Raw genomic sequence first — 27980 nt, forward strand, 5'->3', positions numbered from 1 at the left:
TACACGGCGTAGACTGAGAAGTACAGTAGAGGCCAGCTCCCATCTCGTGAGCCCATTGAGGGGGATAGTGGTGGTGAGGGAAGGGAGAGAGATGCCCAGGGAGCCCACACCAGGAGCCCTTTGCCAAAGCAAGGACTGCGGGTTCTTGATTGAGCAATAAGTGAAGGAGCTTGTGGGGGGTTTTGTAAGAATGGCCTTGCTGAAATAACAGAAAAATATCTAATCCCACAATTTTCTAATAACAGCTAAAGATCAATCTTGAATTCTCCCTACTGTATCCCAAGCTGTCAGGCACCCTGCCAGAGACTCTGTTTCCACAAACATCTAAAAAGATCCAAAAGACAGAAAGGAAATGTAAATCGTTCTCTTTACATTCAAGGCTCACAGACTTTAGAATTTCTTTCTATAGCCTCCAGGTGTTCTTGAGAAGCTCTCAAACAGACAGCAGGAGGTAAACTCCAGGTGTTAGTTTCCTGCACAAAACTATATCTCAGGGGCAAAATCACATCTACTGCAATAAGCCTGACTACATCTGCGAGATAACTACGTCTCCAGGAACTTAGACGACACAAGAAACACAGACAACCTGACTTCTCAAAGCTGCCTGCTAATTACTCCACAACAATTACTATTTTTCTCTTTGTCTCCATAAAAGCAGCAAGCCACCTTCCTTCTCTTTCTTTGGGATGCCAAGCCATCTCTCTCTTTCTTCACCCTCTCTTCCCTTTCCCCAAAAGGGCAAAATAAACTTTTTTACGTTTATGTCGTAATCTCTGCCTGAGAAATCTTTCTCTGCCCGCGCCATTAACACCTACCAGGCTGTCCACTCTAACGGTTTTAAGCTGGGAAAGCCCAGAATCAAAGTTGTACTTGCTGTTATCCCCAAGGTTAAGCAACAACAACAAACCTGAAAAAAACCAAGGCCAGACTAGAGCTCTGGTTAGGGCATCTCTCTGTCCTGAAGATGACCTCAAGGTATCTAGGAACTTCTGTAGAATACAACTTGAAGGTCTAAAGCTGCCTCTGTCTGAAATTCCTCCCTTTTAATGCCTGTGGCTGGGTCAGCGTGCTGGCTCTCAAATTCAATCACCCAGTCCTCTTGGAGAGATAACCTTTTAGCCAAAGTGATTTATCTTTCCCCTAAATATTTTTAAATATATTATTTTAGTTAGTATGATTTACTTATAATTTTAATAGTCTGTTTTAAATATCTTTTTGGTATATTCTTCACATTATGTCTTTTCACCATCTATATTTGTTTTATACTATTTTATTCCTTCTAGTAGTTTTCTAACCTATTTGGTTTTTCAAAATGAAACTATCAATCTTTCTAATTATATAAGTAATTTCCATTTTATGTGTGTGAGAAGGGCATAAATTTGTATATTCCTAGAAAAAAAATATGGAAAAATACACACCAAACCTAATAGTGGTGTTATCAGGATGTGTGATTACTTTATATATATATATATATATGTATATATACATATACATATATATATATATATATTCTGTTTCTGGATACGTCATGGTTTTTGTTTGTTTTGTTTTTTATTTCAGAATATTACAGGGGTACAAACATTTAGGTTACATATATTGCCTTTGCCCCACCCAAGTCAGAGCTAGAAGTGTGCCCGTCACCCAGGTAGTGTGCACGGCACCCATTAGGTGTGAATGAACCCATCCCCCTCCCCCTCCCACCTGCCTGACACCTGATGAATGTTACTACCGTAAGTGCACATAAGTGTTGATCAATTAGTACCAATTTGATGGTGAACACATGTGATGCCTGTTTTTCCATTCTTGTGATACTTCACTTAGTGTAGAGTGGGCTCCAGCTCCATCCAATATAAGAGGTGCTGCTTCACCATTGTTTTTTGTGGCTGAGTAGTACTCCATCATATGCATATACCACATTTTATTAATCCACTCATGTATTGATGGGCACTTGGGTTGTTTCCACATCTTTGCAATTGTGAATTGTGCTGCTATAAACATTCGAGTGTAGATGTCTTTATCACAGAATGTCTTTTTTTCCTTTGGGTAGATTCCCGGTAGTGGGCTGCTGGATCAAATGGTAGTTCTACGTATAGCTCTTTGAAGTATCTCCATATTACTTTCTACAGAGGTTGTACTAGTTTGCAGTCCCACCAGCAGTGTATGAGTGTTCCTATCTCTCCACATCCATGCCAACATTTGTTGTTTTGAGACTTTTTGATAAAAGCCATTCTCACTGGAGTTAAGTGATATCTCATTGTGGTTTTGATTTGCATTTCCCTGATGATTAGAGATGTTGAGCATTTTTTCATATGTTTGCTGCCCATTAGTCTGTCTTCTTTTGAAAAGTTTCTGTTCATGTCCTTTGCCCACTTTTTAATGGGGTTGTTTGATTTTTTTCTTGTTGGTTTTCCTGAGTTCTATACAGATTCTAGTTATCAGCCCTTTCTCAGATGTGTAGCATGTGAATATTTTCTCCCATTCTGTAGGTTGTCTATTTGCTCTAGTTATAGTTTCCTTGGCTGTGGAGAAGCTTTTTAATTTGATCAGATCCCATTTATTTATTTTTGTTGTTGCTATGATTGTCTTTGGGGTTCTTCATAAATTCTCTATGTCTTTAAGAGTTTTTCCAGTGTTTCCTTCTAGAATTCTTATGGTTTCATGTCTTAGGTTTAAGTTTGTTATCCATGATGAGTTGATTTTTGTGAGAGGTTAGAGGTACAGATCCTGTTTCAGTCTTCTACATGTGGCTATCCAATTTTCCCAGCACCATTTACTGAATGAGGACTCTTCTCTGCAGTGTATGTTTCTGTTTGCTTTGTCAAAGATCAGATAGCTATATGAGGATGGTTTTATACCTGGGTTCTCAGTTCTGTTCCATTGGCCTATGTGTCTGTTCTTGTGCCAGTACCATGCTGTTTTGGTTACTGTCGCTTTGTAGTATAGCTTGAAGTGTGGTAATTAAATTTCTTTTTCATTGGAATCTGTTGCTGGAGAATTATTGTGTTCATTAGGTGGTGTCATATTTCCTTGCTTTTTCACATTTCATATTTCTTTTGTCTTTATGTTGTTGATGTCTGCACATCTGGTGTAACAGTCACCTCTTCCAATTTTTTTGGAAGGGCTTTCATAGGAGAAGACTTTTTTCTGAAGGTGTGTCTGTGGTGCTGGTTGCATGTGGCACTTTAGCTTTGTTTCTGGGTGCATGCGGTTGTGTTGTTGCTATATGATTTCTTTGGCTGTGAACAGTGTTAGTGGTGTCTGTGGTTTTCTCAGTGGCTTGGCTGCAGTTAGTGGAGGCTGTGATGATGCCTTCCTGGGGACAGGGATGCCAGGTGGGCCAGCCCTTGGTCCCCAGTGGTGACAGTGGCAGGATGAGCATACCTGCTTTTAGGTCCTGAGGCAGCATATGTAGGTGTCAGTGTTAGCAGGTCCAGCTGGGCTGATTCTTGGGGCTGTGGGTGGCTGGCTCAGGTGGCAGCAGTGGCAGTAGTGAGCCAGACGAATAGGCAAGTCCTCGGACCCTGGGCAATGTGCATGGTGTGGGCAAGGGTAGTAGTGGTGGCACGACAGCCCTCAGGCTCCCAGGTGGCATTTGCCAATGTTACCAGTGACTGTGATGGGCTGGGTGGGTTAGTCCCCAGGCCCCCACGTGGTGTGTGCAGGTGGGTGCCAGTAGTGGTGTTAGCGGCAGGCTGGGTGGGAGGAGTGCACCGATCGCAGTGGTGGTGGACTCGGCAGGGTGATCCCAGGCCCCTTGATGGCATGCTTGGGCACCACAGGGGAGTGGTGCCAGGCTGGGCAGGCCTGTTCTCAGGCCCCTCGGTGATGTACAGGCACAGGCTGTGGTTGTGGGTAGGGAGAGCCTGTCCTCTCAGCACAAGCAAGTGCATGGGGACCCTGTTGCTCTGTGGGGCAGGGTTCCCATCAGTGGGCGTGGCCCCAGGCAGGTGGGTGGCTTTCAGGCTATGGGGATCATGTGCTTTGGTCCCCAGAGGCAACAGCATTGGCAGTGGTGTGTGTGGAGAGCCTGACCTCAAGGCACGTGCTAGTGCACCGCAGCCCTGTTGGCGGTGGGAACAGAGTTGCTGTCAGCAGCCCCAGGTAGGCAGCTGTCAGGCTCTGGGGACTGCACGCTGACGCCCTTTGTCCCGAGAGCAGCTTCCCTGGTGCGCTGCACCACCCATTCCCTGGGGTGTAGGACTTTGTAGGCTGGAATTCTGGGGGCGCTGCTGTACTTGTGGGTCCAGCTGGTGTTGTGCTGCTGCAGCCTTTCAGGTGGACAGAGGTGAATGTCAGAGGGGCTCTGGGGATGTGGAGGTGCAGGAGCTGTTAGGCCCTAGGACAGGATGCCGTCTGGCGGGGGCTGGGCTCTCCAAATGGCATCATCATGTAGCTGCTCAGGACTGGGGGAGGCGTGTGGGACCCAGCCTGAGCCCCCTCTCTGTAGTAATGCCTTTGCTCTGTCTCTGGGCTCCTCCCTATGCTAGTCCCAGGCCCCTTGAGGGCAGAGGGGTTCTCCCGTGGCCAGGATTCCAAAGTCTGCACCGGGAACATGGACCACTGCGGATCTCTCCCCTGACCCACACTGGGCAGCCGCTGTGGAGTTTTAGTACCAGGCGCCGGGGGCGCTGGGAGCCTGGTGCTCTGGCTGCAAGAAGCCTTCTGCGCACTGGCGGCAGCAGCCTTCAGGCCGGTGTGGGCAGGTCACTCCAGCAGCTCGGGAGCCCACCAGCAGTCTGAGATGCAAGAGAGGAGAATAAACCCTGCTCTCATTTTGTGGGGGTGTGTGTGTGTGGTTTTAGTCCATTTGGGTTGCTATAACAGAATACCATAGAAGACCAGCAGGCTTACAACAAATTTTTATTTTTCCTAGTTCTGAAGGCTGGGAAGTCCAAGATCAGGACACCAGCGGATTTGGTGTCTGGTGAGGGCCTGCTTCCTGGCTCGTAGAGACCTGTATTCCCACTGTGTCCTCACAGTATGGCAGAAGGGATGAGGGAGTTCTCTGGGCCCTTCTTTATAACGGCACTAGTCGCATTCATGAGGGCTCTGCTTTCATGACCTGGTCACCTCCCAAAGGCCACATCTCCAAATACCATCACACTGGGGATTATGTATCAACATATGGATTTGGGAGGGACATAGTCTACAGCATATATTTATATATGTGTGATGGTTAATTTTATGTGTCAGCTTGGCTGGGCCACCAGGGTGCTCAGATATTTGGTCAAACACACTGTGCTACTATAATAATTTTGTAGCCACCTCCTGTTCCTACTGTGGTGAGCTCAAGTGTTGCAAGTATCTGCTTAAACACCCACTTTATCTCTCCAGTAAATTGCATATCACAATAAAAAGTATCCCTCTGGGTTCTCTAGTATTTTTCATCATGTTTAGCGCAGTACCACAAACAAATAACATCATGGGACCCATATGAAATGCCATTAGTGATGCTGGAAGTTCTCCCAAGAAGCAGAGAAAAATCCTGACAACACAAGAGAAAGTTGCATTGCTCGGTGGGGGCTGTAGATTGAGGTCTGCAGCTGCAGTTGCCCCTCATTTCAGACAGAGGATTCATCTCATAAGCAGACGACGTAAACTTACAGTGTGGATAAATACAGTAGAGTATGGTAAATGTATTTCCTCTTCCTTATGATTTTCTGAATAACATTTTCTTTAGCTTACTTTATTGTAAGAATTCTGTATATAATACATATAACACACAAAATATGCTTTATTGACTGTTTATGTTATCAGCAAGGCTTCTGGGCAGCAGTAGGCTATTAGTAAAGTTACATGTGGATTTTTGACTATACAGGGAGTTGGCACCCCTAACCCTCCAGTTGTTTGAGGGTCAACTGTAAAAAAGGGTCAGAATAGAGAAAAGAGAGGATGTTTTGGAGGGAGAGTGGTGGAGCAGTTTCTCTGCAGAGAGCTGTCGTCAGGCTGGAGGTCATGACGCCCTCCAGTGCCAAGCCCTGTTCAAGGGGAGGTGTTCAAAGGGAGCTTGCCACATTTCCTGCAGTTGGACTAAAGGTTGGCCGGCGACGAGAGCCAGGGCATGGCTGCACTGGGATCATCTGCATCCCAGAGTTTGCTGGGACCAAGGATGGAGCCTCCTTTCCAAGATCCAGATGTGGGTCAACAGGAAGAAAGAGCCAGAAAGGAGCCACTTAGACTGTGCCCGAGAGGGGCACCTGCATGGATGAGGAGCCCTCACTTGAGAGATTCTGGAGGTGTCCCCAGGCCCTTAAGGAGGGAAAAAAAGACCCCTTGAGGCCAGGCATGGTGGCTCATGCCTGTAATCCCAGTACTTCGGGAAGGTAAAACGGGAGGATCACTTGAGGCCAGAAGTTTGAGACCAACCTGGGCAACATAGTGAAATCCCATCTCTACAAAATATTACCCACAAGAAAAGAAAAGAAAAGAAAAGAAGAGAAAATAAAAGGAAAAAGACTCCTTAGAATAGAAGGACTTTCAGCCTGGTTGTGAGAACTTCAGGGAAGAGATCTCCAGAGATTTCTAAAAGTTCCCCATGAGAGAGAGTCAGTTGTAAGCACCTTCCAGGCCCAGAGAGCCTGGAGTCAGCACCTACCGTGGCATCTGCTCAAATAGGAGCCATCCTATCACCTTAGCCCTCCTGCCCTGATCCAAACCAGCAGCTCAGGTAGGGTATGGGAAGGGCAGGCCAAGCCCAGTCTCCCTTCCCCAGGGCAGCTGCCTGCTAACGAGGCCCGAGCTGCAGGGGGAGAAGAATTTGATGCCAGCTAAACCACGTTTGGCTTTTTTATTAGTATATTGAACATTCAATCACTGAATTTGAAAGTATGACTTCAAGTGACCCTAAGGACTATGTCACCTAAGAGGGAGAAGAAAGGCATCAAATCTGCTGGATTTTCACCAAGAGAGGGGAATAATTCCCATCTTGCGTACACTCTAAAGGAATGATGGGCAAAAACAATTAAGTGGCATTTGATTAACTCCAGAGTTGTGCTTGTTCATAACACCCTAGGAGAAGACCCCATGAAAGCCCAGGTAGAAGGCCACCGTGCGAGGGCTGGCAGAAGTCTCCTTTCTGGCCTTGCTGTGACAGCCCCCACCCTCTCTGCATGACCAGCTGTCTGAGTCCTTGGGGCAGCCACAGGTCTCAGGCTCCAACAGTAAAGGAAGTAACTCAGAGCACAGCATGTGACCTCTCCGGGTGACACTTGGGCAGTAGGAGGTGGGAAGACAGCTGCAGCAGGTCTATATTTGGACTTTCACTCATGGCAGGCCTGTTGCTATTTGTGGCCGGAGCCGGCTCATGTTTCCATCCCACTCTGGTGCCCCGCTTGCCAGCTCGGTGGGAAATAGGCAGGGGCAACCTGTGGGGCAAGCAAAGGCCGCCGGGAAGGAAGGAAAACCTCTCGAACACAGACCCCGTTTTCTAGCAGAAATCCGGGTCCTCTGAGTTAAAAGAAGCATTTATGGACTCTTAGCAGGCAAGTCTGTGGATAGTCTTATTTTTCCAGTGCAAACTGTATTATTAGAATCTCAACTGAATGCCACAATGTACATGCAGAACCTTCCCTTTAGGTGGGAGGAGATACCGTGGTACATTGAAGATGCTTAAATGACAATGAATAGTGTAAACGTTTTCTGTGTTCTTGCAGCAAGGGTTTGCATTTGGTGCGAGGTGTGGCAGAGGCTCTGAAGCAGGTAGGGAGAGGCTGGTGACTCTTGCGATGTGTCTTCACTGTATTTCCAGTTCAGGGGTCCATTTACTAGGACTGTTTGGAATCCTAGATGTTGATGTTATCTGGCTATAGTGTTGTGTTGATAAGTACTTTTTATTTTAATCTGCATGTACATGCTGACACATCATAATTACATGCTTGGAGTCAAATACTGAAGAACAGCATTGTCATCATTTCTCACTTACTATGCACACGGCTTCCAGTAGAAAGTTTGTGGTCAGAAGTTTTCAGCTTTGAGCTGCTCCTACAAAGTTGCTTTGAACCATTTTGCATTACTGTGCAGCTAACACCTGAAAACAGCTTTTCTTTATATGTCTCAGGAATTTGTAGGGGCTACATGGATATACTACTAAAATTACATGCAAAAATATGTTCATGCCCCTGTGGGATCACTTCTGGGAAGAATTCACAGGTTTCAGTAGATTCTCAGAGGTGCCTATGACCCATAAAAGGTTAAGAAACATTTTGGGAGGACTTTCCTAATTAAAGCACATATAAGCCTTAAGCAAACATCTTTTTTAATTGCTGTCCTGTGGCACAAAGGTGAGGCTATCCAGCCAATATGGTCATTATAGATTGCTCTAAGCTTTAGTTTCTTCATTTATAAAATGACAATTTATTGTCCATGTTCCCTTCTCCTCTAATTCTGATTCTGTTCAGAAACTAGAAGAGTCTAAGTGTTGAGGAAAAGAGTGTTAACTGTGGGATGTGTTGCAAAATTCCTACTCTGAGGCTGAGTGCACAGAACAGTTTGTGTTTGTGTGTTCAAAGGGCAAATACTGGCGTGAAGAACATGTTCTTACTAGTATTTGTGCAAAATGTCTGCCAGTCCTCTTGCAAGTGCCTTTCTAGCCTTTCAACTTGGTGTTTCACATCCCAGCTTCTAGTCGAACGGATTCCCATGCTGATTTATTGGTAATGCAGAATTGCATGGAAATGTGAGCGGTATCTTTAGTGGGCTGCCCCTCTGCCCGTCGGTGGTATGACCTAGTGGAAACCTGGGTTTGGAGCCAAGCTCTCCACCTGACTAGCGGTGTGTCCAGCACCCAGCCCAGGGCTAAGTACAGAGTGGCCCAGATAAATTCTTATGAAGTAAAATTGGCCATAAGCAAGCCCTTTACCCCCACAGGAAGACAGTTTTGCCATCCGAAAATCGGGAAATTGAATGAGATACTTTCTAAGGGCTCCTCCACCCCTACAACACCACATCTCCGCCCGGGCCCCGGGAAGCTCTTGCTGCAGGGAGAGGGCTGCCCTCACAGCCAGCGGCTGTGCCTGGTTACGACGCTGTTCTGCTTTGGTGCTTCTCCCACCATCAGCTGTTTTCAAGGGACAGATGTTCCCACAGGGGCCACAGATGGTTCCACACTGCTGTGGCCTCTGTGAGTTTTCACTCTCCATGGCTGGTCCTTGCCATCCATGAGTGACCAGGTAGGAGGCTTCTTAACTAGCCCAGGTGGGAGATGCTGAGGCTCAGATAATGGTAATAACAGTAACAACAACAACAGCTAACATTTAGTGAGACTTACTTTAAGCCATGTCCTAGGCTAAGCATTTTATGTGCATTATGTTATTTCATCTAAATGTCAAGGTGATGATGTAGACACTGTTAGCAAAATCATTTTGTAGTCCATGAAAGTGAGGCCACAAGAGAGAGTTTTGCTGAGGTCACACTGCTAGGATGCAGCAGAGACCGAATGCAGACGCGGGACCATCTGAATCCAGAGGGCAGTGGTCTGGGGAGGCGGAGGGGGGACGGGAGGGGGATGTCATCTGGAGACTCAGGAGGTAGAGTCAGAGTCAGCAACCGGTTACTAACTAGATGGGGTCATGTCAAGGATGAGCTTCTGGTCTCTGGTTTGTGTGCTGATCGGGTGGGTGTCATGTTATCATTAATGGATAGTAGCAACGCAGTGGCCCTCGTGGAGGGTGTGGCAGGAATTGGTCACGTGGGTGGGTAGAGGTTTGAGGAGCAGCAGTGAGATGGGGAAGGGTGGGGACTGTCAGCCTGAGCATACTGGGGCGCACGGTCAGCGGACTGTAGAGATGAGATGGTTTTGAGGAAGACTTTTGTCTACAAGGTGTGACGTTGCAGCCACAGAGGAAACAGTGTGATTTTGGCCTGAGTGACCAGATCCTTCGCTTTAGGAGGGAGAGGTATCCTGGGGCCCCAAGGAAGAGGGAAGGTGGCATCTCTGAGAAGTTGTGCACCAGCCCCAGCTGGGGTACCAATCACTCATTCACTTGTCTGTGCCTCTGTGAGACCAGAAACTGTGTCTCATCCCTTGTACCCCGCACCTGGCCCAGTCCTGTGCTCTTGGGTCCACTTGAACCCGCACCTCACCACCATGAACAGTCAGCACTGGGGCAATGAGTGATGCCCAGCACCACAGGCCACGCATGTGCTGGAGTCAGCTGGGGCCACGGACGGACCTCAGCTTCCCCAGATTCCCTGCGTGGGTGCAGGCTTGCCGGGTCATTCCGTGTTGCCCCACAGCACGCGGCTCCAGGACTCCTAACTCTGGCATGGCCAGGGGGGCCTGTAGTGCCCGGGAGCAGAGGCAGCAACCAAGAGCCCAGGTGGAGGGAAGACAGGGGAGCTGCCCCTAAGCTCCGAGACCTGCTGCTGCTGCTGGCTGATAAGAGGCTCCCGGGGAGGAAGCTCGCCCCCTCACCCTCTCGGGTTCTGTTTCCGGATCTACTTGCCCTCCGTTCTGTTCTCCTCCTTCCCCTCCCACCCCGTGATGCCAAGAGCTCAAAGCAGTGTTCATGGAAAGACACTGTTTCTACGCAAGGGGAGAGAGACCGATCAGCTGGACAAGTAGACACACGGGAGTGTGAAGGCAGGATTCAGAGCTTCTCAGGACTGAGGCTCTGACTGCTTTGTTGAGAACCATCCACTACAATAAGGGACTCAGGGACCCAGGATGGATCATCAGGAGAGAGGGCGAAATGGTGTTTCCATAGCTGGAAGGCAACTTGGACCTTGGGAACCATCGGGGTGAGACGTGGGCTAAAGCGCAGGCGAAGTGCATGACACCCAGGAGGAGCTGGCAGTCCCCGGGGCTGGCCTGTGTGGACGTCCTGGCCCTGCTCTGCACTGGCGTTGCTGGGACGCAGACCAGTGCGGGAAGACGTTCACTTGAGGCCACCCTTCTCCAGCCCTGGGAACAGGCCGTGTTCGTGAGGACGGGCCAGCGCTGGCCCAGCCAGGGTCTAACGGGGGACGGGGTTCTTAGGAGTAACCCCCCAAAACCCCAGATTCTGGAATCTTCATAAATCACAGATGCTGTGAGACAAAACACTGGCCCTGGAGCCTGGAAGCCACTTGCGCTGTGACCTCTGGGCCTACCTCCCTCCGTCCCTTCTCCCCACACGGGGTGGTCCTGACTCCGTCGGTGGTCCCGGTCGGTGTGGACCAGCGCGCGGTGGAGCTGCTGCCTGTGTGTGTCAGTCCTGCCTGGCTGTGCCAGTCGCCTCGGCACACGCTACCGAAGTGATGCTCACCAACCGCTCTGGGTGATGCTTCCGAGCATTAGAGAACGGGAGGCCCCCACGTGTGACGAGCCCAAGGCTTGGAGTCTCGGGAGTACAGTTTCCCTGTGGGACCCAGATCGCGCCTGGCGTAGGGTTAGGAGAGCCGTGTGTCTGTCACCGCGCACCTCTGGAAGTCTCCCTCTGTGTGGTGCTGACAGAGAGGTGGAAAAACAGCAACCTGTTCAGGGTGCAGGAGGGAAGAGGTAAGGCCCCAGGGGCCCACCGGGCTGAGTCCCCGTAGTCACACTCCCCGCCCCATCAGGGAAGGCCGGTAGGCTCTTGTGTTTTCGTCTTGTCATCATCAAGATCCAGGGTGAGCCCACTGAGGGTTACGTGAGGGACTTCCGCAGAGGGGTGTAGCCAGGATTAAATTGGGGAGGCATATTTGATACCAAGCCCCAGAAGAAGCAAGGTGGCTAAGGGCCCCTCCCAGCTAAGAGCAGGTCGGGGTTCCATCCCTAGAGTGCGGTGGTATCATCATAGCTCACTGCAACCTCAACTCCCTGGGCTCAAGTGATCCTCCTGCCTCAGCCTCCCGAGTAGCTGGGACTACAGGTGCATGCCACAACAATGCCTGGCTAATTTTTCTGTTTTTGGTAGAGACAGGGTTTCACTATTTTGCTCAGGCTGATCTTGAACTCCTGGCCTCAAACAATCCTCCTGAATTTTAGGCCAATATTTGAACATCAGTTGTACCTGTTTGTGACCATTAATGCAGTTAAAAAAAATTTTTTTAATTGCTTTTCTAAACAAAAAAGTTCACTTTAGCAGGAGCAGTTCTGGTACTAGTTGGGATTGAAATCCAGATTGCAGTGTGTGGATTGGTGGTCTTCAAACTTTTTGCTTGTGAACCTCCTTATCAAAAGTTTAAATTACCTCAGATTAGGCAATGGTTTCTCAGATATGACACCAGAAACACAAGCTAAAAAGAAAAAAATAGATTAAACTTCATAAAAATTAAAGACTTTTGTGCCATCAAGAAAGTGAAAAGAACTGAGAAAATGGGAGAGAAAATATTTGTAAATCCTATATCTAATAAGAGATTAATATCCTGAATATGTAAGGACTTTCACAACTTAATAAACAGAGAAATAACACAATTTTAACAGGGCAGTATTAGTCAAAGTCCTTTAGAGAAACAGAACCAATAAAATGTGCAGATGTGTGTATATATATAGAGAGAGACAGATAGAGAAATTTACTTTAAGGAATCGACTCACACAATTACGGGTACTGGCAAGTCCAAAATCTGCAGGGTGGGTCCACAGGCTGGAGACCCAGGGAAGATGTCACAGTTCACGTCTGAAGACCATCTCTGTCAAAGTTCTGTCTTACTTCAAGGAGGTCCATCTTTGTCCTGTTAGGGCCTTCAACTGATTGAAGGAGTCTTACACTCATTATAAAGGGCAATCCGCTTTACTCAAAGTCCACCAATTTAACTATTAATGTCACTAATTTAAAACATTCTCATAGAAACATCCAGAATAATGTTTGGCCAAATATCTGGGCATCATGGCCCAGCCAAGTTGACGCATAAGGTTAGCCATCATGACCGGGCATGGTGACTCACACTTGTAATCCTAGCACGTTAGGAGGCTGAGGCGAGAAGATCGCTTGAGGCCAGGAGTTCAAAACTAGCCTGGGAAACATAGCAAGATCCCATCTGTACAAAAAATAATTTTAAAAAAATTACTGGGGTGTGGTGGTGGCTACCCGCAGTCCTACCTACTACGGAGGCTGAGGCAGGAGGATTGCTTCAGCTCAGGAATTTGAGGTTACAGTGAGCTATGATGACGTCACTGCAGTCCAGCTTGGGTGACAGTGAGAAACCCTATCTCTAAAAATAAATTAATTAGTTAATTAAAATAAAATCAACCATCGCAATGGGCAAAGGATTTGAATAGATAGTTCTGCAATGATGTAAAAATGCCAATAAGTGCATGAAAAGATGTTCCATGTCATTATCCATATGGAAAATGCAAATCAACCAAAATAAGGTATCACTTTATACCTACTAGATGGCTCTAATCAAAAAGATAGTCAATAACAATTGTTAGGGAGGAAGTAAAGAAATCAGAACCTTCATGCGCTGTTGGTGGGAATACAAAATGTTGAAGCCACTTTAGAGAACAGTCTGGCAGTTCCTCAAAAGGGTAAGCATGGAGTTACCACATGATCCAGCAATCACTCCTCAGTATATACCCAAGAGAAACGAAAACCTGTGTCCACACAAAAACTTGTACGTGAATATTCATAGCAGCATTACTTATAATACACAAAATGTGGAAACAACCCAAGTGTCCATCAATTTATGAATGGATAAACAACATATAGCATATCGTCGATACAATGGGACATTAGTCAGCTATAAAAAGGAATGAAGTTCTAGTACATTCTGCAACATGAATAAACCTTGAAAACATTATGCTCAGTGAAAAACCAGACACAAAAATCCACGTATTGTATGATTCCCTTTATATGAAATATCTAGAATAGACAAATCCATAGAGGCAAAAAGTAGATTAGAGGTTACCTGGGGTGGGGAGGAGAATGGGGAATAATTGCTAACAGGTATGTGGCTTCTTTCAGGGGTAAGGAAAGTGTGAATATTCAACTCTGTGAATATGCTAAAAACTACCAAATTGTACGTTTAAAAGGGTGAACTTTATGGTATGTAAATTATGTCTTCATAAAGCTATATGAAGTATAAAAGTATAAAATAGTTGCAAAAGATATACCTTCTGGCATATTATAAATATTCACAATTTTTGAAAAACTACGTTATAACCCTTTTTAATTTATTCAATGAGGACTCTTAAATACTAGCAATTTGATACCTTTCATCCAATATCTTAAAAAATGCAAGAATAAACTCTTCTATAGCATTAGAAATTTTACATTGTTCTTTTTTTCTCCTTAAATGTGTATTTCTGTTTCACTTCTCAACAGAATTTCACCGTAATGTAAGGTTTTTCTATGATTGGAATGTCTCTCATTGGTCACCTGTGATGATTCTCCACAAAAATACACATATATAACTTAAGATTTAATTTTTTTTTGTATTTTCCTGGAACCACAAGTCTCTAAATAGTAAGCTCTTTATTCTTCAGTATTAAGTTACCAATACAATTTTTAGTCACATCTAAGAAAACAACATAAATATAGTACACATTTTGATAATTATTAAGCAGAACTAACATGGAAATGCATCTCTTAATGAGGTGGATGGGGCTTTTTTTAAAAACAAAAGTTAACTTATGTATCCAAAGATGAAAATTACATATTCTAGAATGCGACAGAAATTAGAATCAATTATCTTCCTGTTTTTCATTTTGTTGATATAAGCACTGAGCAACCTTGCTCACCCACATCAGTAGATGGAAATGAAAGCACTTTATTATAACAATGACACTTGATTCTTCGAACTTTTTCTGAAATATATGCCAAAAATTATATAGTGATCTATCATGAAAAATTATTTTTAATCATATATCAGCTGACAACTTGATTAGATCCTCCTTCAATTTTGTTGAAAGCAAAGAACTGGAAACCACTCAGCTTGAAAAACTTTTTCCTTACCCATTCATTAATGTCATTCACTCTCTCAAAATTGATACTAATATTTCAAATTGTCCTTTCATTTAGCCCCTTGGAAATTTTAAAAATTTCCATGTACTAAAACTTACAGCGCAATGTAATATTCAGAATGAATAGGAGGTGAGGTTTTGCTTTTGTGATATGGAGAAGAAAGGCTCTTGTGCAAAGAGAACCTGCATGAAGCCTCCGGTGCTGGCTGGCTCCCAGGCAGCGCAGCGCTGGGCAAGATTAAACGTAACGGTGAGCACGTGGAAACTCATACGCCCAAAACGATTTACGCCACGTGACCCTTGGAAGGTCTTTGTGTATTAATGCATCTGCTGTAGTCTGGAGATCGGTGGTGTAAGTGACCTCCCTTAGAAGGAGCCTCACTGCGAAGAGAGGACGGAGAGAAAATGGTAGCAAGGAGAAAGCCAGGTGGAAAGAAGGTTATTTCCAGGCTGGCAAAATGTATTCGTTATCTGTCATTACGTAACAAATTATTCCAAACTTGGCAGCTAAAAGCAACAGATATTTATTATTTTGTGCGGTTTCTGAGGGTCAAGACTCTGAGAACAGCTCATCTGGGTGACGCTGACTCAGGGTCTTCCCTCAGTCTCCCTAGCGTACCTGGTGCCTACAGCAATACTTCCAGCGCACGCCGCTCACCTGCCAGCCAGCCTTGGTTCACCTGTGCGTTTCTCTTGCTTATACGCCAACTGTGGACCAGCTCTGGCCAGGACGACTAAGTGAGCCTGTCGGCCATGACGTGGGCTGTACTCGCAACTTCCTCGATGAAATTTGAATCCCCTGTCAAGTTTATCCCTTGTTAGGTTCTATAGTCACTCTCCTATCATAGCTTAATACTTCTTTATAGTAAACCATCTTCTCTGATGTTACGTCTTTAGTTCTTAGCAGACTTGTGGATGCCAATCTTCTTTCCTAACCTCTGGTTTACTATCCTACTATGAAACTGAGAATTGGAATGTTAATTATCAGGTTCTGAGGAGGACTTTTCTTCGGGGGTGTGGTATGTTATTTCATAGGAAATGCTGTTTTGTTACATGGAAGAAGACATCAAACTTGAACTACTCCAACAGTGTTGTCATTTAGAAATTCTTAGGAAGCTTTTCATAATGAGTAGATAGAAAAATTAATAACATAGCTAAGTATATGTTGTCTACAGGATTCACATTTTAGATTCAAAGATACAAATAAATTCACACTAAAAGGATGGGAAAAGATACATCTAGCAACCACCAGAAAGCTAGAGTGGCTATACTGACATCAGAAAAAAGACTTAAAAAAAAAAAAAAAAGTGTTACTAGAGATAAAGAGGGAGACTGTATAATTATGAAAGAGTCAATCCACCAGAAATATATAACAATTATACGTGTGTAGATATACACATGGGTCAGACCATGATCCAAGCCTGACCCTGGCTGAAGGAGAGCGGAGGGAGGCTCGAGGAGGCGCCCCCAGCCAGCCATGCAAGGTGCCAGGGAGTCCTCCAGCCAAACTCGGCCATCAGAGGAGTTTTGTGTCAACCGGAAATGGATCTTCCTTTTCCGTATCCTCGCCGCACCTGTGGTTGGATGGCAGCTGTGTGTGGGAAGTGTGTTCTCCGTGCAACGCGGCAGTGGAGGTCAGAGTGCAGCTGAGGCCTCCGTCCATTGCGCTCCCTGCAGTTGGTCATCTGCGAGGCATAGTCTCACGGCCACCGCACAGACTAGGGCTCAAATCCCATTTTAACACCTTGCTAACCGTGGGACCTTGCACAGGACACACTCTCTGAGCCACGGTTTCTTCATCCATAAAATAATAGCAGTGCTTACCGCATGGGGTTGATGCAGGGAGAATATCAGATACGCAAACTGCCTGGCACAGAGAGAGCACACACTGCGTGTTCAACAAGCGTAGCTGCTGCTAGTATTGCATTACTACTACTGTTATGGTTATTATATTTTTCTAGATTTTATATACCTTCGTTAAAATAATGAACATCATATTCTACATGTACTAAGTATTCTGTTCACTTTACTCTCCAAGTTATCATTTGCTCTCCACGAACATTTTAAAGGCTGCTTTGTATTCCATATCGTGCACCCCCTCTAGTTTGCCTAACCATTCTCCTCATCATTAGGCCTTTTTAAAACAATTATGAAATTTTTGGTGGTTGACATTTTTATATAAAAGTGATTTTTTCCTTGTATTGGGATTTTTCCTCTAGGTTTCAGAAGAGGATGACTAGGTTAAAGGGTGTGAACATTTTTAAGGCTCCTTAGCCAGGTTGCCAAATTTGCTCTCCAGAAAGGCGGGCCGGTGTACATTCCAACCAGCAGCATGTGAGAACGCCTACCCTTGCCCGGCCTTGGGCATCATTGTTATAATATATTTAAAAATATTTGCTAACTGGAAAGGCAAAATGGCATCTTATTTATCTGTTCTGTGTTGCTGATAAGTATGAACAGGTTTTCAAGTGTTTTTGTGCAGGTAATATCCTATACAAAAGCAGTTGTTTTGTGAACTGTGTGTACCTTCATCTATTGAGATCTTACTTTCTCAATTAATTTATAAAACTTTTCTTTTTCCTTTTTAAAATTTTTTCACTGAGTCCATTCTTCTGCAGAACGATTTATGCAATTTTTAAAAATAATAATTGCCTGAGACTCTTCCCATTATTTTGCCTACATTTTAAGTTTTTTAAAAAAATGTATAGAAGTCTTTCATTAGTCATACGTATTGACATTTCTTTTGTGATTTCTTCTGTCTTTTAAGCTTAGAAAGCTCATCCTCCCAGAGAAAACAAAACTTTCTTTAGAGATTCAAAGGTGTGGTCCAAAGTAACACCTCCCCCGGGCTGCTCAGGTGGTTTCTTTTTCTAAATTAGCAACCATCTTCCGCAATGACCTTCTCAGAAACTGACATTTTCCCCCTCTTTTTGTGTCCCAGGACCCAGGAGATTCACTATTAACTGTCCAGGAAGGACCTCTGGACCTTATACAGAGGCACTCCGGGGCTTCCAGAGTTACAATGGAGGAGGAAGCCAGGGAGGAACCGGGGCTGGACAGGTCTTCTCCCAGGGACTTCCACTTCTATCACGCAGATCTGTATGACCCCGAAGACAGGCTGCAGATCTTCCCAGAACAAAACGTTAGGGTGAGGAGGGCAGTAGTCCAAGCTGAAATGAGCCATGAGCCAAGAGGGGCAGGGGATGATAAGGTTCAAAGAGACCTTCAAGAGGAAGTGGATGAACTTGTCCACTTATACGGACTTGAAGATGATCACGAGTTAGGGGATGAGTTTGTTGATGAAAACTTGCCCACAATGGGGGTCTCAGGATATCCTGCTCATATGATGGACAGGAGAGACCCAGCCAGGGAGCAGAGGGACTGGAGACTCACTGGAGAGCTGGCAGAGGCCGAGGACCTGGGCCTCGGAGGGTGGGGCTTGGCAGGTCAGTGCCAGGACCTGCGGGAAGCCTATAGGTACACACACGGCCGAGCCAGTGAGGAGTACGAATGCTATGTCATCCCAGAAGAGGAGGATGAGGAGGAAGCTGTTGATGTCTTCTGTGTCACTTGCAAAACTCCAATAAGAGCTTTTCAGAAGGTTTTTGAGGAACACAAGGAGCATGAAGTGCTCCCGCTCAACAAAGCCCTGGAAAGTGCCAAGGTAAACAGGTCTCCTTGGTTCTTCTTTGTCTTGATGGCGCATCTGCATCTCAAGTATGTGGGCAGGGAATACATTAAAAAACGCCTTCTATAAAACAGAGAGAAAAGATTAACACCTTCTTTGTGATCCTCTGTCGGACAGGATGAAATTCACAAAAACATGTACAAATTGGAAAAGCAGATTCTCGAAATGGAAAACTTTGCCAACCACTTGGAGGAGGTTTTCATCACGGTGGAGGTAAGAACACACCTGGGCACTTCGTCAGACACACATCGCCTGCACCACGGCTAGGTCAAGAAGCTGTTTCTGGCATAAGTTAAAAAATTTGTTTCCTTAGAATGTGAGAGGTCACCCCTGCCCCTCTCCCCTCGCCCCGACCCCTGCCTCCCCATAGCAGCTGGGTGCACATCTGGTGGAACTGATCACCCGTCAGCTGTCCCTGCCGAACTGTGAACTCCCAGCGGGGAGGCTGGGTCTTCCGTGTCTCGGTATCCCCGGTCCTACCACGTGGTACGTTTCTGAGCAGACATTTTATATGTTTGTTGCATGAAAAAATAGGGCAGGAATTGTCCAATCACGCTCCTTCTCCTTCTCTAGCTCCTTTTTCTCCTCATGACCCTTTAACCAAACCACCAATTAACATCGTTTAGACCACATGGTTTAGACCCTTATTCTAACAAAGATGACTTAATGGCGGCATCCTGCAGTGAGAGCCCCTTGTTTGGGCTCGGGTGCTGAGGTGAACAGCTTTCTTTTGCCCTGGTTTTGTTGTTGTTGTTTGTTGTTTGTTTTTTTGTCCCACTGACAATCCCTTGGGTACTATCTGGTGCACTGGCTGTGTAAACAGAGACAGTGAGTTTCCATGTTGTTTCCTTGTTCTTTGGGGCTGTTAACTCTAGGCCTTCGGGGACCTATAATGCTGACTGCAGAAAGTCAGGTGTGGACTGTCAAACAGCTTTTAGTTGCTTTAAGAGGCAAAATACCCACTTCTGCCAGTTATTGCTACTCAAGCACAGGCATACTTTTAGCCATGCATGGGTTAAAAAAAAATAAGTTTATGTGTTGTCTTTGTCTAGTTAGAAATTTCCATACTTTCCTGAGAGATCAGTAAGAATTTAGAATTCCAGGATTAGAAGGGACTTTTCATCCTTTGACAAACTCTGCCTCTCCGTCCTGACATGGGAAAGAACATAGGCTCTTGATCCCGAGGCCGAGGTCACTGAGCTGGACGCTGCTGCTCTGTGATTTCTGCCAGCTGGTCCTGTGGCCCCCCATCCCCCAGACCCTCACAGAACAAGGCCCGTCTCTCATTCACGGGCCAGCCTTGGTACGTCATTGCAAGATACCCATTCTGTCTTTGAGAAATATTCTCTTCCTCAGATGTTATCTATTTCTCATAAGGTTAATGTTTCCATGCCTGTCACCAAACATGTCACAGTCCCCTGGGTGTGCTCTAGTAGGAACGTAATATACTGCTGTGATGCCAGAGCTCAGCCTGACTTTCCAGATGAGGTAGACCAGGGGTGAGGACCTCAGGATGTCCCTGTCTCTTCTCTTCACGTGGATGCTCTACTTCTATTAATGCAGCCTCAGATTGCATCAACAGCAGCACCTCAGATGAATTAACTAAGACCCAGGTCCCTTTCCCATGAAACTAGGCCTTCTTCACCCCCAGTCTTAGAGGGGAGGGGATCTATTGCACTAATCCCCTGTGGAAGACACAGAGAACGGGCACGCCCTTGCTGCCCAGCACAGGGCGGTGGTAGAGTAGGTACCGCCCAAGACGAAACTCCTTGCACTGCTGGCCAGCTTACTCTCAGATCAAAGCATCCTCAGCCTCAGAGAGGACTCTGAGGCCGTTGTTCATACTCAACACTGGGGAGTCATCTATGGCTTTTCTCTCTCTCCCACCATTCTTAGCAAGTCCAATGCACACAGAGGTGCTCATGATACTCCCTGAATGATTGATAAGAGGCTGTGTTTTGGAAATGTCCCCATCGTCTGATGAGGATGACATCACTCAGAACCCTCAGAGCTCTCCTGGGCTTACAATATAAGTGGTGGGGACCAGGAGTCATTACACTCTACTTAATATTTCTCATCTATTGTGCTCTTAGGTTAAGTCCTGCCAGAACCCTTCCCTCCACCTCCCTGCATTTTCTCATGTACTAGCCAGTGCCACTGGCCACAACCTTTGTTCCCTCTGCTTTCATCGTTCCCTTTGTTGATCCTAGTTGGTGTAATCTTGGTATTTGTGTGATCCAAGCACCAGGGAGTGACGATGAGCACCTGAGCTGTTGGGATATCAGGAAGGGATGACGGGTGGGAATATCTCAGGGAAAATATTTCTGCACTAAGGTCCAAGGTGCAGTAGCAGGCTGACTCATTCCTGATCATCTCCCCGGACAGTTGTCATGGTGATGGGAGGTAGCTGGAACCCGGGCAGGATTGCAGACTGCTGCCCAGACAGACAGCAGTGCTGTCGTTAAGACTATCCCTGGGGTTCCAGGTTGAGGACTCCTGGGTCCCAGCTTCTCCAGCTTCCACCCCAACATCCCGGCAAGAGATGAGGAGATAAAGTAGAGGGACTAAAGCAGCTCTGGATAGACACATTTTCATGCCCCTAATGACTCTAATCAACACACCACATGTACTGAAATGATGACTGAGGTCAGCTATCTTGCAGGAGAATTTTGGAAAACAAGAACAAAATTTTGAGTCACATTACAATGAAATCTTGGAAACACTTGCTCAAAAATATGAAGAAAAAATACAAGCTCTAGGAGAGAAAAAGAAAGAGAAGCTGGAAGCCTTATACGGACAGCTGATCAGCTGTGGAGAAAACCTGGACACCTGCAAAGAACTGATGGAAACAATAGAGGAGATGTGTCACGAGGAGAAGGTTGACTTCATAAAGGTCAGTGATGAAATATTGTAAAGGGAAGACGATGACAGGTTCGGCTCAGGTGGGCCACGCTGCCCTCTCTCCTCCTGGAGGCGTCTGCATCCATTAGATTCCACCAGATTCGTGATGGGGAGGTTGTTGCCCCATCTCTCTGCTTAGCTTCCACACAAGTGGCTGAGCAGGTTCACACACGCTGACTCCATCCCTCCACCAGTGCTTTGCTCCTCTGATCTGGTTACTCAGAGATCTGTCCCCTCGCCCTGGAGCCAAGCTAAAACCGTGCTCTGGCCACTTCAGATGGCTTCTTGGAGCCCTGGGGAGAAAGTTGTCAAGGCTGAAAAGGCACTTTAAATTTCCCAGTTGCAAGTGTAGCAATTAAACATCTTCAGAAACTCAGACATGCAAAAAATATATATACTTCCTAATTTTCTTGAATTCAGATGAAATCTGACCGAATTCCCTATGTGATTGGGTGTGGAGATTTCAATCTCAATTAGAGCCAGAGTCCCCTTTCTTCACAAGGTCCCACAGGAGTATAGGGCAGATGTGGTGTCCAGGATGTGGGGGAAAAATTCAAGAAATCATTGCCAAGACCTTCCCCATTGCCAGTATGGGCTGTACGTTTTCCAAGCCCACAGTTGCCCCTCAAAGCCCAACAGCGCCTCCTTCCTGCTGCTCTGGGGGTGAGGGACCCGTGAGTGAAGCCGGGGAGCAATTTGGCAGGCACGTGAGAGCCATCGATGCTCTTCCCACGGTGCCACTGTGCCCGAATGTGGAGAAAGGGACAAACGTGAAGGTGTCCCTCTCACCATTACTTATAATGGTAAAAAATTGGGAACAACCAAAAATATCCAACACTAGAGGAACAGTTAAGTAAATGATGGCGTTTCCATGCGTCAACTGTTGGTCATTAACTGTTACCCAAGTTTGCAAGTTGCCGGCCCCGCTGACCGTGAGTGACGTGGGAAGTGCCCGCACGGTGCTCACGGGGGAGCAGCGCCGCGGCGTGGAGGGAACCCGTGGGCACAGGGGGTTTTGTCAGGGTGGGAGATGTGGCTGCCTTTTTTCTTTTTCCAAGTTTTCTAATATGTTTACATTACTATATAACTGGAAAAAGAAATTTATTTCCAAAATCAATTTAATATTTCTCCTTTTCCATTTTAGGATGCGGTGCTGATGGCCGACAGGTAATACGTTTGTTCTGACCTATATTTTCCTTTCCTTTCCCTGCACCTCTGATATCCAAGTAGAATCAGTTCCACTTGTTACATGCTCCCAGTTTCAGCTTTTGTGTCTGATCCTCAGAGTAAAATACCACTGGCTTCAGAATGACGTTGTGGGGTCACTCGGAGCCTCTAGTACTGAACCTCAGGTTCTCGGGGACGGGAAGGGGAGAGTATGGTGAGGCCCAGCCCACGAGCCCATGGTCGGCTCTTCCCCAGTCCCCATTTCACCAGGAGGAACTGAGACCTGGAAGCACCCCCAATGTCCTCCAGCTGTGCCAGGACCCGGACTGTGTGGCTGCAGAAGACATGCACATTTTAGAGTCAGACAGCCAGAAGTTCAAATTCTGCTACCCCCATGACCTTGGGCAAGTCCAGCCAGACTAGGACCCACCTTGTCTGCAAACAAGGATAGTTTTGGGAGATGCGAATTAGGTCATGTCTATAAAGCAGCATAAACACAGAAGCCTAATGATGGAAGGGTTAAATGCATGGGTTTTGGCAAAGATAGACGTGATTTCAAATTCTGCCTCTGCCACATACAAACCCTGTGACTGTCAGGAAGCAGCTGCAAGGAGACCCAGGGTCCTGTGATCAGAAACTTGAGTGCAGAGGGGCACGCGGAGAGAAAGCCCAGAGAGTTCCAGCCCTCCATACATTCTGGGGCCTGGAGTGACTTGGGGGTGGGAACTTCCAGGTTAGCAACTGAGAGATCTTCCCAAGGGTGTGGATCTGGGCCTTATTGGCAGATGTCCCTCCACCCATCCTCTCACATCACCCCACCTTTTCTCCTCCTCCTCCTCAAAGACACAAACCAGTCCCCCCCATCCCCACTGGCAGCCCCTAGGTCAGTCCCCAAAGCAGACAGTGGACAGCAGTGACCCAGTATACTACAGGTACACCCCACGGAGAATGCCCCTGCATTCCTGCTGGCGTGTCTTTTTACACCCACAGACTCGGGAAATTCCTGAAAACAAAAACCGATGTGGAAATCTCTGCGCAGCCTGACTTTGAAGACCAGACCTTGGACTTCTCTGATGTGGAGCAGCTCATGGGCTCCATCAACGCCGTCCCAGGTGCGATCTCAGCCAGGCGCTTCTCGGCAAGCTCGGGTTTCCTGGAGCTCTTTTTGTTTCTTGTGGTGAGACCGCTTAACATGAGATCTGTTCTCTTAACATATTTTACAGGGTACAATAAGTATTGTTCAGTGCAGGAACTATGTTGTACAGCACCTCTCTAGATCTTACTCATCTTGTGTAACTGAATCTTCACACCCATTGAGCAATAAGTCTCATTTCCCCTCCCCTCGGCCCCTGGCAACTACCATTCTGTCCTCTGCCTCCGTGAGTGTGTGGCTGTTTTATGTAACTCAGGTAAGTAGAATCATGCAGTGTTTGTCCTTCTGTGACTGGCATATTTCACTTAGCATAACGCCCTCCTGGTTCATCCATCTCACAAATGGGTGAATCTTCTTTTTTAAGGCTGAATAATATTCCTGTGTGCGTTGTGTGTGTGTGTGTGTGTATGTGTGTGTATCACAGTTCCTTTATGCCTTCATCTGTTGGTGGACACTTCGGTTGTTTTCATGCCTTGGCTATAGTGAATAGCGAATGCTGCAATGAACACGGAGTGCAGATCTCTCTTCGAGATCCTGGTTTCAATTCTTTTGGATACATACCCAGAAATGGTATTACTGGATCACATGATAGTTCTATTTTTAATTTTCTTTTTTTTTAAGAAATGAGATATTGCTTGTTTCCCAAGCTGGTCTTGAACTCCTGGGCTTAAGCAATCCTGCCACTTCAGCTTCATGAGCAGCTGGGACTACAGGTGCGAGCCACCATGCTCTGCTTATTTTTAATTTTTTTGTGGAACCACCATGCTGTTTCCCATGGGCTGTATCATTCTATGTTCACACCAACAGCGTGTGAGGGTTCAAGTTCTCTACATCCTCACCAACAAGGATACTTTTTGATAAAATGTGGTACTATGAGGGAAATTCATAGTGGTAAGTGCCTACATTAAGAAAGAAGGAGCATCTCAGAGCCCAGAGTGCTAACCATCACACCATGGAGCCCTTCTTAGAAATATCTGAAATAAACAACCTAACTTTACACTTCAAGGAACTGGAAAACGAAGAACAAGCTAAGCCCAAATTTAGGAGAAGGAAGGAAATGATAAAGATTAGATCAGAAATAAATGAAACAGAAAACAATAAAAAGGATCCACAAAACTCAGAGTTGTTTTTTGAAAAGATAAACAAAATTGAAAAACCTTTAGCTAGACTAAGGGAAAAAAAGAGGATTTCAAATGAATAAAATTAGAAATAAGAGGAGATACTACAACTGATGCCACAGAAATGCAAAGGATCTTAAGAGATCCTTTGGTCTATGAATATTGACAAACACAAAAAATTGGGTAACCTGGAAGAAATGAATAAATTCCTAGAAACATGCAACATATCAAGACTGAGTCATGAAGAAGCAGAAAATAAGAGCAGACCAACAGTGAATAAGGATTCAGGCTGAACTGCATTAACAAAAAGAAAAAAAATAATAAGGAATAAGGAATTGGATGAGTCATCAAAAACTTCTCAAATAAGAAGAGCCCAGGAACAGATGGCTTCACTGGTGAATTCTAACAAACATTTAAAGAAGAACTAATGCCAATCCTTCTCAAAGTCTTCCAAAAAATTGAAGAGGAGGGGACACTTTCATATTCATTTTATGAGACCAGCATTACCCTGATACCAAAGCCAGACAAAAACACTGCAAGAAAAGAAAATTAAAGGCCAATGTCTCTGATGAGCACAGATGCAAAAATCCTCAACACAATTTGAGCAAACTGAATTAAATGACACATTAAAAGAACCATACACCATGATCAAGTGGAATTTATCTCTGGGACTCAAGGATGGTTCAACACAAGCAAATCAAGAAATATCATACACTACATTAACAGAATGAAGGATAAAAATCGTAAGATCATCTCAGTAGATGCAGACAGCGTATTTGACAAAATTCAATACCCTTTCCTGTTTAAAAAAACACTCAACATAATATACACATATATGACATCCTAGAGCTAACATCATACTCAACAGTGAAAAGTTAAAAGCTTTTCCCGTAAGATTAGGAACAAGACAAGGATGAGCACTCTCAACACTTCTATTCAGCAAAGCACTGAAGTCCTAGTTTGAGCAGGTAGGCAAGAAAAAGAAATAAAAAGCATCCAAATTGGAAAGGAAAAAGTAAATTGTCTGTTTGTAGATGACACAGTATTATGGTAGAAGAGCCTAAAGACTCCCTGAGCTTTGAGTAAGAAACTTCAATGTTTAAAAAAAATCAGAAAGATTTAGAAACAAGTATTTTTTTCCTTCTTCCTGTTTTTGTCTTAATGGCTTGTAAGTGTGAGAACAGAGGCTGACCTCCCCGGGGCAAGTGCCCACCCTCACTCTCCAGGGTGCCAACGTCCGGCTCTAGGCAGCCTTGAAATACTTTCTGTTCATAGCCTGTGCGGCTTCCTAAGCACCTGCCTTCCTGCCTGATTTATGACAAGCAAGAAGCCCAATTTTGATGACCTTAAACCTTGTATTTGATGTTCCTCCGGGGTGGCTGTTTTTAGCCTGGTGGTTAAAGAGATGGGCTTTGGAATTCTATGGAGCTGGTGAGAATCCTAACTCTGCCACTTCCTAGCTATGCGGCCCTGCACAATTCACCTGAGCTCTCTGAGTCTTGGTTTCTTCACCTGTAAAATGGACATCATAACACCTCCTAGGGATATGGCAAGAATTAAACGAGATAATGTATGTACAGCACATTACATGGTGCCAAATAGCTCTTTAAAAATCTGACTGTGATGACTTATTTCTAAGGCTATTACTACGATTCAGCATTTTTTGACTCCTCACCTTCCTTTTCTCACAACACTAAACAACATGATTGCAAACAATGTTGTATATATCATTTCATGTTTTTACTTGCACAGATTTTTTTTTTAAAAAAATGGAATCATTCTGTTTTGTAATCTGCTTTTCTTGGCAAAACAATTATGGATATCTTCTTGCTCTGATAAATTCTTCTACATCATCCCTTTAATGGCTACATACTCTGTTTACTTAATCCTCAATTGTTGGATACTAGGATGTTTCTAGGTTTTTGGGGTTTTTTTTTTGCCATTATAAACCATATTGTATTGAACATCTTTAATCACAGGTCTTGGGGGCCATTCTTAGAATCACTGGGTCAAGTGGGGATTTCACTGAGCTGTGATATCCATTAGATGGTCCTTTCTCTCTTATTTGGTGCTGCCCAAATAATCAGTCCTCGTCATCGGGAAGGAAAGGCCCGATCGCCCAAGTCAGTATTTGGGAACAAGTGACATCTTTCCGCACCCTTGGTGTCTGGGTCCCACGCAGAACCACCATCCTCCTGCTTCCATCTGGTGCTGCCTGAGGGGTTAAATGCTCCCAGAATGGCCCCTCCTCTTACGCTGCACCTCTAGGTGCAGCTGCTTTCGACAGTGTGCAGAAGGGCATCTTCTGTGCAGCCTGGACTTTGTCATTTGGGGATATAAGTTCTTTGTCTTTCTCCTGGCCTCTGTCACGTTGTAGTCTTCCAGCTCCTGATCAGAAAGTTAAGTGTGAGCTGTAGGTAAATAAACTTCTTTGAGTCTAGCCGTGCTCTTGCCTGGATTGCTCAATTTCAAGTTTTGAAACTAAGGATGTTCTTAAAATCCTGGGATGGAGCGAGGTGCTGCTACGAAGAAGGATTATGGAGGAAAAATACCCCTTGTTCCATCCGGTTGTGTGTGAGACTGTGGGGTAGAGGAGGCAGAAGTATTCGGCTACACAGAAGAAAAGAATTAACTTCATTGATAGACTCTAAGGAAGTTGGTTCTGAAAAGCACAATTGGGCCACCCCAATCTTCTCTGGCTGTAATGTGGAAGACCGGTGTTGAACGCCCCTCTCCTTCCCCGTCCTTGGTTAAAACAGAGCCTGCCAGCTGTTGACAGCGTCCTTCCCTCTGCTGGCTCCAGGGCGGGGGCGACAGTGCCGTGACTCTGGTGGTCCTGCCTCTTCAAATGCCATGGAAAGGCCCGAAGAGGACCCACCACCTGGAGCAGGACTTGCAAACTCTATCCCAGCCCGAGTCCCCGTCACTGGCCCCTGCGCCCCAAGCTCGCGTGCATTTGTCAAAGCAGGGACGGAAGTGCAGGGTGCTCTCTGCAGGCTCAGGGCGTCCCGTCCTGTGCGCTCCAGGCCGCCTCTGCCATTCCCAAAGGCCGCAGGCACGGGGGCCGGTGGGCCTGTAACAGGGGCCACTCCC

At 45.8% G+C, this 27980-nt stretch overlaps 1 protein-coding gene across 1 annotated transcript in view; it reads left to right on the forward strand.

Moving 5' to 3' along the window:
* The first annotated feature begins 7333 nt into the window (after positions 1–7333).
* The window catches only part of FSD2 (fibronectin type III and SPRY domain containing 2), a 35803-nt gene continuing 15156 nt past the window's right edge, over positions 7334–27980 (forward strand). The window contains exons 1-6 of the mRNA XM_045561601.1: positions 7334–7481; positions 17802–18524; positions 18666–18761; positions 21211–21441; positions 22594–22616; positions 23607–23728. Coding sequence (XP_045417557.1) covers positions 17883–18524; positions 18666–18761; positions 21211–21441; positions 22594–22616; positions 23607–23728 — 1114 coding nt within the window. The 5' untranslated portion in view covers positions 7334–7481; positions 17802–17882. The remainder of the gene's footprint in view (positions 7482–17801; positions 18525–18665; positions 18762–21210; positions 21442–22593; positions 22617–23606; positions 23729–27980) is intronic.

Source organism: Lemur catta, chromosome 9 (assembly GCF_020740605.2).
Source record: "Lemur catta isolate mLemCat1 chromosome 9, mLemCat1.pri, whole genome shotgun sequence".
Lineage (NCBI taxonomy): Eukaryota > Metazoa > Chordata > Mammalia > Primates > Lemuridae > Lemur > Lemur catta.